The 13,013-nt window shown below is 35.5% G+C and overlaps 1 protein-coding gene across 5 annotated transcripts in view; it reads right to left on the bottom strand.

Annotated features, from left to right (window-relative positions):
- KLHDC3 (kelch domain containing 3) overlaps positions 1-13,013 on the bottom strand; it is a 64,418-nt gene that overhangs the window by 36,548 nt on the left and 14,857 nt on the right. For 4 of the 5 annotated variants that reach the window (XM_039324501.1, XM_039324502.1, XM_039324503.1 and 1 more), the window contains exons 2-3: positions 9,384-9,634; positions 3,833-4,009 (exon numbers count right to left, since the gene is read on the bottom strand). In XM_039324501.1, the coding sequence (XP_039180435.1) occupies positions 3,833-4,009; positions 9,384-9,537 (331 nt within the window). In that variant the 5' untranslated portion in view covers positions 9,538-9,634. Of the gene's footprint in view, positions 1-3,832; positions 4,010-9,383; positions 9,635-12,676; positions 12,704-13,013 lie in introns of those variants that run through there. The other variant, XM_039324506.1, reaches the window with a different exon arrangement.

Raw genomic sequence — 13,013 nt, forward strand, 5'->3', positions numbered from 1 at the left:
TCCCCACTATCCAGTCAGAGCTGAAGAAGTTTCTTGGATGAGAAGCAAAACATCTTCAAAGAAAAAACAAGAAAGTCCAGTTGCCTGTGAAAAAGCATCTTTGGGATAACTACGACCTGGATGACTGAGAATCTCCATAGACAACTGGTCCTTGCATTTACAATAAACCCAGCATCCTGATCAAAATTTGGTTGCATGTATTCACAATGATTGCAGCATCTCGGAGTCATGTGATTATCATCTGCAGCCATTTTCTAACCTGCAAAGTCAATGAGGAAAGCCAGATTTGATTAATGACTGCATGACTGATTTAACCACTGCAATGATTCACTTAACAACTGTGACAAAAAAGTAATAAAATTGGGAACAATTCCCTTAACCATCGCCTTGCTTAGTAACAGAAATTCTGAACCCAATTGTTGTAAGTTGAGGACTACCTATACCATATTTAGATTTCTAAATTCAGTTGAGTATTATCCCTAAGGACCTTTACCAAGTGCAACAGATGAAATTAGAGCTGTGACATCTAATCTAGATAGCATTTGTAAGCCAGCAAAGGACAGCGCCTTGCATAATAGGCTCAGGGTTTTGTCTAGCCTGAAATGACTCATATAGAATTTTTTTTTTTTTCCCTCAAGAAGAGTAGGCTTAGAACATTTGCTTTCCAGGGATGATAGGAAATGGTACAAGGCTGCCTAGGATTTTGAACTGTGACAGTTGCTATGTTGCTTTGCAATATTCCTTGTGAACATTATCTCAGATCTAATGTAGTTTATAGTGGAACTATTTCTGCTGTTTACAAAAAACCTAGAAGAGAAATATTAGCATTCTCAGTATTACGATTATTTATTAAATTTGTTATGGGAGCCCATTACAGTAAATTCAACACCATAGTCATTTACAAAAGAGCTACCCACAAATGTTCTAACTGAATTCTTTTCTTTTTAACATATTGTTTATTAAGTTTCCTTATAAAATAAAAATATCAGAGAAATTAAAAGTTAGAAAAATGAGAAAAATGCAAAATGAGGGGGGAAAAGGGTTGACTTCTGACTTTCTTTAATGCAATAGAATGCAAAAAAACAAACAAACAAACAAGTTCAATCTTTTGCTTTATATTTTACAGCATTTCAGGCCATTGCTAAAATTATAAAATTACAAAGCTGCCCAGAGTCACCTTGTAGGGGAAATGAATGGCATAAAAAATTAATAAATAAAAATTAATAAAAAATAATTCCAATTATCAAAATGTAAAATCAAAGAGTCTTTTTTAGTTTTAAGCAGAAAGTCCAGAAGTGATTTCCAAGTAGAAACAAACCTAGACATATTCTTTTCTTTAAAACAATTTTGCCACCAACACTAATTCCATCACCTTTATCATCCACTCTTGCATAGAGAGAACTGACATTTCTTCCCAGTTTTCTAACTGAGTTCTACTTATATTTATTTCTCCATGTTTCCCTCTTCCATATTAGATGATGTACCCAATTACCAAGATCAACTTAGCACACATTTTCTTGTTTGTTTCTTAAGACAATTTGCTCAGATAATTTGTTTAACCTTACTTCTTTGGGAGAGTATTTGCTATACTTTGGATTTTTCTGAACTTTTATGTTATCAGAGCTTCACTTAAGTCTTATTGGTACAAGAGTAGTCCAAGTGAAAAAATAGCCCCAAAGTTTGATGCTTGTTTTATTTATTTCATAAAGTTATCCAATCTGTGACTGTGAAAAAAAAATGCCCTTCCTTAGATTCAGTAACTTATTGCACCACTTTTAGCGGCAAAAACTGTAATCAAATGTTCCTTACACTTGATTATTAGGCTCCCACTTCACTATGGAGGAATTTTGTTCCATTCCTCCGTGACAAACTTCTTTAACTCAGTAATATTTGAATTTTCAGCATGAACTGCTCATTTCAGATCCCGGAATAATAGTTCTGTAAATTAAATCTGGAATTTGATCTCACCATTCCAAAATATTCATCTTATTTATCTTTCTCTGTTCCGTTCTGTACTTACTTGTATGTTTGGGGTCACTTTTATGTCTGTTCTGTTCTGTACTTACTTGTATGTTTGACCCATTTGAATTTCAGATTCATCTAAGTGATGACTAAATGTTTTCCTATAGAATTTTCTTATATAAAACATCATTTGTGCTCCTGCCAATAATGAAAAATTGACTATCTCTTGAGGCAGCCAAATATCCCCAATCCATTACATGATTACCCATTGGTATATGTTTTTATTAAGAATTCAGTGTTTGGGTTCTGTCAGACAAAACAATACTTATGTGCCCCCAAAAGTTCCACTTTTGATTCATCTATGCACACAACATTTGTATAGAAATCTGAAGAATCATTTAAATGCTTTTTTGCAAACTTGGGTGAACATAAATGTTCCTCTTAAGGCTATGGATTTTACCTTCCTGTTCTCTTATGAATCCCATTTTGACTCAGTGCTTTTTTGATAATGGAATTGTGTCTGCTAACTCTAATCAAGGCAAGAAAGTAACTTTGATCAGAAAGCACTCTTGGATAAATGCATTCATAAACTGTCCCTAATGTTTTCTGTTTTCTGAACCAATGGCATTGCAGAACTTTAGAAATGGATTTGTAATTTTGTCATATTATTTGCATCATAATTTATAGAAGTCTTCAGAAATTTCTTCATAATCTCTGTGGTGAGAACTCTATTGTCCTGGCAGGCCAAAGTCTGTCATATTTAGAGCAGCCCTAGTTCTAAAACAGCCCTGGTTATTTAATGAAGAACTTACATACCTGTCTGTAATAAACCCTTTAAGCAAGGAGATCTTTGGATCATTTTCCATAATAAATAAATGAACAAGTATAATGTTTTGACTCATTTTTTTAATTAGGTTATCTTTATCTAGCTGTAAGATTAGATAAAGATAATAGAACAGAACATATTTTAAGTCATTTATACAGAGATATTGAAAATTCAAAAAGGTTCACCAACTTTTAAGCACTATTTAAATATTTTATTTGCTCATTTTGTTTATCCTCTTCCTGATACTAGAGGAGTCACACCTTGATATATACAAAGAATGCATTAGTTACTGCATCATGTGCATTTCCTCCACAGCTCATATTGCTCCATTTGTACCTAGTGTACTTGAGGCTGTTTCACAGAAAGATCTGCTCGCTAGAGCTTCCACAAAGAAGCATTTAACATTTTGGAGGCATAGAATTCTACTGTGTCAAGCTAAAGAGACTACTATGCAGTCAACAAAGAAACACAGAGAACACTGGTTTCAAATGAGTTTAAGCATAAATAGTTTCAATCTCACTAGTTTATAATCATCATCATTATTACTATTAGCCTCACTATCAATGAAGCTGATTATAACTTAGAAGAATTTCAGTAATGATAAGAATAATGTTCATTACTTGCTTCAATATATTAATGAAGCTGATTTTACAGTAAGAACAGAAATGAAATAGAATGGAAAGGAACTACATTAATATTTCCTAAATACCTAATTTAGAAATAGTAAATATAGTATTTATTATTATCAGGCAATACATTGACAAAACTTGGGCATATAATTTAGGAGAGTTTACATGTAAAAATATAAATATTTTAAAGTTTAAAAGCATAATAGATGCAGTAATTATTAACAATGACTCTTCATTTATAGCTAGCACACTTGGCTTACTCAATTTGATAGCTGCCACTGCTGTGTGCCATCAGTACTCCATCAATATCATATCGATAAGAGATAAATGGCTACAAAAGGCTTGCACTCCCTGCCCATTCATCTTTATAAGCATGTGATAGTGAAAATTATAGAAGCAGGATAACACCACTTACTGACATCAAAGGCATATAATACATTGCAGGCTCCCTCAGTATCATTACGGCCTCCCCAGATGTAGATAGTGTCATCAATCAGCACCGCAGAATGCCCATATCTCATGTAAGGAACCTCTCTCACATGGTCCCTGCTGTTTGTCCACACTGGTGGTAGTTTGGTCCAGCGCAGAGAAACTATCAGAAAAAAGGTCATAAAATTAAATCAATCGATCAATCAAAAACAAAAATCACAATTAAGATAAAAAAGAGAAACATGTAACATTTTAAAGTATATAAGAAAAATTGGAGGAGATATTACAGTGTACAGTACTGTACTGTACAAAGTTTAGAGCAGTACTGAGCTGTAATCCATGATGTGAAATCAGATTCATCTGATAGTAAATTATATTTATATAATTTTATTTATATATATATTTATAGTATACAGGTGAAACTTGAAAAATTAGAATATCGTGCAAAAGTTCATTTATTTCAGTAATGCAACTTAAAAGGTGAACCTAATAAATGAGATAGACTCATTACATGCAAAGCAAGATAGTTCAAGCCATGATGTATCATAGGTGAGATGATTATGGCTTACAGCTCATGAAAACCCCAAATCCACAATCTCAGAAAATTAGAATATTGTGAAAAGGTTCAATATTTTAGGCTCAAAATGTCCCACTCTAATCAACTAACACCTGCAAAGGGTTCCTGAGCCTTTAAATGGTCTCTCAGTCTGGTTCAGTAGGAATCACAATCATGAGAAAGACTGCTGACCTGACAGTTGTGCCGAAAACCATCATTGACACCCTTCATAAGGAGGGAAAGCCTCAAAAGGTAATTGCAAAAGAAGTTGGATGTTCCCAAAGCGCTGTATCAAAGCACATTAACAGAAAGTTATGTGCAAGGGAAAAGTGTGGAAGAAAAAGGTGCACAAGCAGCAGGGATGACCACAGCCTGGAGAGGATTGTCAGGAAAAGGCTATTCAAAAGTGTTGGGGACTTTCACAAGGAGTGGACTGAGGCTGGAGTCAGTGCATCAAGAGCCACCACACACAGACGGATCCTGGACATGGGCTTCAAATGTCGTATTCCTCTTGTCAAGCCGCTCCTGAACAACAAACAATGTCAGAAGCATCTTACCTGGGCTAAAGAAAAACAGAACTGGTCTGTTGCTCAGTGGTCCAAAGTCCTCTTTTCTGACGAGAGCAACTTTTGCATCTCATTTGGGAACCAAGGACCCAGAGTCTGGAGGAAGAATGGAGAGGCACACACTGCCAAAAGCACCAAAACCTGGTTCAATGACTGTGGGATTACTGTGCTTGATTGGCCAGCAAACTCGCCTGACCTGAACCCCATAGAGAATCTATGGGACATTGCCAAGAGAAAGACATGAGAGACATGAGACCGAACAATGCAGAAGAGCTGAAGGCCGCTATTGAAGCATCCTGGTCTTCCATAACACCTCAACAGTGCCGTAGGCTGATAGCTTCCATGCCACGCCGCATTGAGGCAGTAATTGCTGCAAAAGGGGCCCAAACCAAGTACTGATTACATATGCATGATTATAATTTTCAGAGGTCTGATATTGTTCTATGTACAATCCTTGTTTTATTGATTTCATGTAATATTCTAATTTTTTGAGATTGTGGATTTGGGTTTTCATGATCTTGTAAGCCATAATCATCTCAATATGACACATCACGGCTTGAACTATTTTGCTTTGCATGTAATGAGTCTCTCTCATATATTAGGTTCACCTTTTAAGTTGCATTACTGAAATAAATGAACTTTTGCACGATATTCTACTTTTTCGAATTTCACCTGTATATCACATACCATAATTATAATTATATTATAATTGTACTATAATAGCACGTCAGAATGACCAAACCGGCTAGTGGAAAAGGTTGATAAAAATTCCTGGTGACCACCTATGTAGAAGGAGCAATACAAAACAGCACGCTCCATCATTTCATTTTAGGGTTAGAATTAGGGTAGATTAAATTACCATCCTTAGTTGTACCCATACTGTATGTAGCATTTTCCGTGGTATCAGTCAGTTTTCACACATTTTAGGCAGTAGTTGTATCATAGACAAACTGACTATTTTTTTTTTAAATTTATAATATTTTATTAATATTATACATTTGAATATTTAAAAAGCAACGTGGTGACTGGGTTAATCAATAGCTCAATAACAAAATCTTAGTACAAATCTCAGGCTACAACATCAAATATTTCTTCTCTTTTTCCCTTAACAATTACTGTCTCATGTTCAGGTTGGTACATTTCTAATTATATCAATTCAATAAGGACATCATTATTACATTTATCAATGAATTTTTAGCTTATACATATCTTAATTACATTCAATCTTCATCAACAATCCGTACCCTGTTATTGATTTTTAGTTAATTTTTAATTTCTTGTCAATATTCCAATTTAACCTTTGATATTTATAATTTTTAGATTTTGGGTAACAAAAATTTCCCTTATTTCACTACATAACAAACTATAATATCCAAAATACACATTTTATCTATTTAAATATAATCTTGTTCTATTTCCTAAGAGTTATCTATTTCCCACCATATTAAATCATCTACTTAATAACATAATATCCCCTTTAATAAATCAAAAACCATTATATATATTGTCTGGATTAATCAATAAATCAAACATATTCATAGTATTTAATTTTCTTTTCCTTTTTAGATCTAATTTTTAAATACTGAACCGATAAAATCCTTATTTGACTGAATTCCAAATATTTTAAATCTAATAACCAAAATTCCCCTTGTCTCAACATCTTTTTTTAGCCCACTAATTTGCAATATAAAATCCCCTCTAATGAGTCAAAGTCCCAATTTTTTCAGCCTTATTCTAGCTTTCTTCTTTTGCCAGCTAGGCTTCCATATCAGCACCTTTAAATCATCAAATAGATCTCCCTCTATTCTTATATATGTTATTTGAATTAAAGGAGACCATTTGATTGCCAGCTTTCTGGAAGGACTAGCCCATTTGTACTCGTTAAATTATCTCCCTCTTATTCCAGTGAAACCAGATTCATCAGATAGTAAAAACTTACTATAATTGTACAATATAATTATACTATAATTATATATTTATATAATTATATTTATATATATGTATAGTATATATCACATACTATAATTATAATTATAGTATAATTGTACTATAATAGCACAAGTCAGAATGACCAGACTGGCTAGTGGAAAAGGTTGATAAAAATTCCTGGTGACCACCTATGTAGAGGGAGCAATACAAAACAGCACGCTCCATCATTTCAATTTAGGGTTAGAATTAGGGTAGGTTAAATTATCATCCTTAGTTGTACCCACACTATATGTAACATTTTCCCTGGTATCAGTCAGTTTTCACATATTTTAGGCAGCAGTTGTACCATAGACAAACTGACTATTCTGTAGAAACTAATCTTGGACTATTTTATCAGCACTAATGTACTGTTGGTAGGATTCTACTATTTTATCTGTTAATGGTTTTATCCACTGTGCTCTATGATTGTTGATTTTTATGTATTTTAATGTCTTTATGATGTAGGCCAGGGCTTTTCAACCTTTTTACCAATTGTACCACATTTAGGATATGGCAATATTCGAGTACCACCTAGCAAGGTGTCAAAAACTTGATGACCAAAAAAAAAAACCTGTTCAAAGTTGCAATTGCACTGAAATGACTTATGACCATTTTTCACACTTATGACCATTGCAGCATGCCCAGGGTCATGTGATTTATATTTGGATACTTGGCAACTGATTCATATTTATAATGGTCACAGTGTTCCAGGGTCATGTGATCCCCTTCTGCAACCTTTTGACAAGCAAAATCAATGGTAGAGCTGCTGGTGGCCAAGTACTAAGGCGGGACTTCCTTTTCTCCCTCCCTTCCCTGCCTCCCTTTTTCTCATTCCCATCTCCTTCTGAAGGAAGAATTTGAACACCCCCCCCATATTTTCCCTCTTCCATATATTGATCAAACAAGGAAAGGCCTCCAGAGACAGAAAAGACAAGCTGCTGAGTGAGCTAGCTTAAAAAGAAACATTCCCCTTTAAGAATTAGCTACTGGCTAGAAAGGAAAGTAAGGAGCAAAGCTGGCACTTAAGAAAGAAAAAAAAATGTAAGTACTGGCTGCCCGCTAAGGCAACCTCCCCAAATGGCTCCATTCATAAGTAAAGGAATGCTATAGGCAAAATCCATTCAGAAGAAAAATACTTCAAAATCCCTTGCAGCAAAACTTACAGCTAACAACAGCAGAGCAATAGAAGCTAACACGAGACATCAACCATCAGCCAAATAGAAATTGCCAAACACTCCTTAAGAACACAAAGCCCTCATTGTACAAATTATGAACTTCAAAGTCACAAAAGCAAATAAGAATCCTTCCACTCTCCATCTCCTTCCCTCCTCCATGGCTCACCTCCAGCCACTGCTGCCTTTTTTCATTTGTCTTGGAGGGCGACCCCTCTCCCATTGCATTTGTTGCCTGTTTGCTGCTGCCAGCACAGGTGGCTACCACAGCAGTTGTAAATCGGCTCATGGCCAGCCTGCTTTATCTCCTCTCCCCTCATCCTCCCCCTCCTCCTCCTCCTCCTTCTTCTTCTTCCCCTTCGGTGTAGCTGACTCCGCCTCCTCCCAAGGCTGCTGCTTTTTTTTTCTCTCCCTCTCCTGCCCAAACTGCCTCCTTTTATATAGGCTCTCCTTTCTCCACCCCCCTCCTCCTTTCTCATGGGGGAGGGTGAGCCAGAAGTGAGCCTGGGGCTTTTGCAGCTCCAGAGGACTCTTTCACTGTAAGTCCTTGCCTGTGCTGGCTCTTTCCCTCCCCCACTACACTTGGCTAGGCAGGGCTGCATACCACCTGCCACTCATCAATGTACCACAAGTGGTACGCATACCACCGGTTGAAAAGCCCTGATGTAAGCCACCCGGAGTTGCTGCATATGAAATGGCAGCAAATACATTTCATAAATAAATAAATAAACTAGAAGATATATGCAGAGTACTGGCACTCTCAGGATTATATTGATAATGAGAAACTCTATAGGATTCTCTTATAAAGTTATCTAAGATTTCTTACTAAATAAATAATAAGGAAAGATTTGACTTTCTTGAAATAAAAGCTGATGTATTACACAGTTCATAATTGACAAGTAAACAACAAGTAAATTGATAATATTAAAAATCAGTAAATGGTCTCCTGCAATATACTAATAACCTGGCACCTCCATTTTTCTCCAAAACATGGTATTGTTTTACATATGCTTTGTTGAAACCAATGAAAAATTCTATCAAATATATAATTTTACTAAAAAGGAATAATGTAACTTTTAATACGAGAAATTCCTTTGCCTCTTCCCCATAATTGAATATTTTTAAATTTTCAGTAGTGTCGTCTGTTTGATGGCTGACATATTAAACTAATATTAATTAATGTTCAATAAATATAAACATATGTATTTGATTTTTTTAAAAAAATAAAAGATAATTAAGTCCTGTTTCTCTAAACCTGAACATTCATCAACTTACCTGCATTAAATACATGAACATCAATCTGTCGTAGAGTCTCATAATCTTCCCCAGAACAGTATCCACCAAAAGAGTAGACTTTATGTCCAACAGCCACAGCAGCGTGGTTTACTCTTCGAGGCCCACCTTCTAAATGAACTGTCCACCGTAACATTCCCTTTTGTGAGTGTTCAATCCTTCCAAGCTATCGGTGGGGGCATTAGATTTTAGTGCCAATAAGGCTAATCATATTAGTTCATAGCCACAGAAATCTGCAGATAAAAAAACCCAGAATGTTTAAAATTCAGTCTGAATCTGAATGCAGCACTTGTCACACAAGGTAAGATTTTAAACAATTGCTTTGAACATTATATGTTTCTTTCATTAGTACTGGGGTAAATTAAAAACAATTTACACGCCAAGGTGGAAATATATGCCACAAATTATAATGACACCAAAATGATAATATACATATACCATAATCTCACATGATTATAAGATAATCTCTATTGTTACGTGCACATATATATGCTATATATAAAAAAAGAGAGTCTTGAGAGTTAACAATGTGGTACAAAGCTATTACAGAATCTAGTTGTTTTGCTTCAAATACTGTGAAGCCTCCTCCCAGAAGGTAACAAAGAAAACCGGTCATGGAGAAGATGTGTAGCATCCCTGACAATACTGCAGACCCTGGCCAGGCATCGCTTATATGCCATGCCTTGGACAGAAGGAAGTGAACTTCCAATAATCTTTTATGCTATCCTCACTACTCTCTGCACAGCCTTCTTGTCCAAAACAGCAATACTTCCAAACTATACAGTAATACAATATGACAGGATGCTTTCAACCGTCCCTGTATAGAAAGTGGCAAGGATAGGGGAATGAAGATGTGCTCTTCTCAAAGAATACAGAAAAAGCAGGTGCTACTGTGCCCACTTCACCAGTGTCTCACTGGTGAGGCACCAAGCTAACCTGTTCGTCAGCTGCATACCCAGAAACTTGATACTACTAACCACAGTTGAATTGTTAATACACAGACATATATGACTGTGCCTGCCTTTTCTGAAATTGATAATGATCTCTTTTGTTTTTCCTACATTTAAACCAGGCTGTTTTTATTACACCAGTTCATCAATCCCTCTACCTCTTCCTGGTAATCACCCTCATTAGCATCCTGTATAAGGCTGAAGACTGTTGTATCATCTGCATACTTCACAATATGGTTGGTAACAAAACTTGCACATGGATCAGCAGGGTGAACAACAGTGGTCTTAAGATAAAGCCCTGAGGAGAACTTGTGCTCAAAAACATGGTGTTAGAAATATTAGTTCCAACTTGCACATACCAGGGCCTATCAATGAGAAAATCAAGAATCCAGTTGCACAAAGGAGTACTGAAGCCTAAAAGGCCCAGTTTATCTACTGAATGCTGAGGAATGATTGTATTAAATGCCGAACTAAAGTCGACAAACAGCATTTGCACATGAGTATTTCTTTCTTCTAAGTGTGCCAAGCTCAGATGGAGAACAGAAGAAATAGCATCCTCTGTGGAACAATTTGGACGATAAGCAAACTGAAGTGAGTCAAATGCTGGAGGGAGGCTGGATACAATAAAGTCCTTTTTTCAGCCTTTCAAAACAGTTCATAATGATGGCTGTAAGTGCAACTGGATGATAATCATTAAGACCTGTGATTATGTACATACATCAAGATGCATGTGTCACCCTTTGCCTGTTCTTCCTTGACACCATGCTAGCAGGCTAATCGACATGGAAATAAATGTGGTTTTCAACTTGATGGCACATAATCTATTGATGGCGAACATATCTAAGTGCCAAGCATCCAGGAATCTCCTACTGTTTTTAGATTTAGCTTGGTCTAGGACAGGGGTAAACAACCTTGGCTCTTTTATGACTCGTGGACTTCAACTCCCAGAATTCCTGAGCCAGCATGGCTGGCTCAGGAATTCTGGGAGTTGAAGTCCACGAGTCATAAAAGAGCCAAGGTTGCCTACCCCTGGTCTAGGATGTTCAAAGTTTCCCAGTTGAAATTATGTTTGAGTCTGTCCATGTATCTAAGTAGTTTTTATCATGTTTTCTGATTATAATTTATGTTCATGGATGCCCTCTGCTAGTCTTATGCCTGCTCAATCTACCTAGTGGGTGTTATAGTATGTTACAGATGATTCCTGGTTTTTTCTTCTTGAGTTACTGGGTCTTTTAGTTTATTTAAGATGTTTTGGAGGGTTTTAGTTGATTTGTGTACTATGGTGATACTGTGTGGTTGCAGTAGTCTGTTGATTACTTCTGAGATGTTTCTGATGTATGGCAGTGATATTCTATTTATAGCTTGTGTTGCTTGGGCTGTAATGGGTTGAGTGGTCACACGTATTTTGGTAAAGTTGTATGGATGCGCAGATGGGAAACTATATAAACCATAGGGTTATAGATGTCATTCCCAAGCTTGTTCAGCCTCTCCTGATCAAAACTGGAAATTAGCAGGAAATGTACACTTATCATAATATCTGTATTGCCCCAATATTATAAATTATTTGGAATGCTGACAATTTAAGTTAATTATTTAGTCAACCTGAGAACATAAATGTTAATTATGCTCAATTACATGTTCAACTGAGAGAAAGTGATGTTACAAATAAATCAGTTTTGGTTTCATAGTAAGATTGAAAAATTAATTCTATTTAGGATTGAGTATGAAAAGTTTCCAAAACTGCTTTCAGCTATACACATCATAATGCCACACCCAAAAAGATGTTATTCAAACCTAAAGTGCTCAGCATATTTCTCAGGTCATATAGTAGCAACAATATTCTTGATGCTTTAAAAACTACAGGATGGTAGGAACTTTTTTCAATGACCTTAAAATCTAACTTTTGAATATAGGGATATAGACACTAAAAGTTGTAACCAAAAAAAAAAAAAAAACCAACAACCCCCAGTTCTACAAAATAAATAAAACGAAACAAAATGAACTTGGCATCATTACATTTTATAATTGATTTTTCAACTCCAGGAAGATACAGAAGAAATCAAAATAAAAGTAATACATAGTAAAAGTACAAATATGTAACTTAATTTAAACAGTCTGGCTTCTTCAGGCATAATTTAAACCATCTGGCAAGTTCTAAGCATGTACATTTTCAGTTCTAGCATTTAATATTAACTCAGTTAAAAATATTAGACCAGCAGGGGATAAACAATTTTAATATTATTAATAATTTGCAGCAGTAACAAACCTCTACTTTTCTAATACCTTAATCTCTCAATTATGTTCAATGATATATAAATTCCCTACCATGCTGTTGCCTTAGTTGTTCCAGATATAAAATGTGAAAGGTTGTGGTTTTACCACATGGTTTAGAGTATTAAAAATAGCTCCAGACAGGTTGAAACAGTCCATGCTGACTGTTCTATTTTAAGCACAATCCACTATTACATTCATAAGTATAACTGTCTGATCCCTTTTTTTGCACTCCTGGTTCCTGATTTATTTTCTGGCTAATTATTTCAAGAGAGCAGGATAGAAGCCAGTATCTATAGAAGCCTAGTAAGTGACCATCTGCGATGAGGTTCAGTTCTAATAATTCTAGAAGGATAGCTAGCTAGCATAAGTCACTTATAAAACAAAGAAG

Source organism: Crotalus tigris, unplaced genomic scaffold, assembly GCF_016545835.1.
Source record: "Crotalus tigris isolate CLP2741 ecotype Arizona unplaced genomic scaffold, ASM1654583v1 scf7180000024302.2721777, whole genome shotgun sequence".
Classification (NCBI taxonomy): domain Eukaryota; kingdom Metazoa; phylum Chordata; class Lepidosauria; order Squamata; family Viperidae; genus Crotalus; species Crotalus tigris.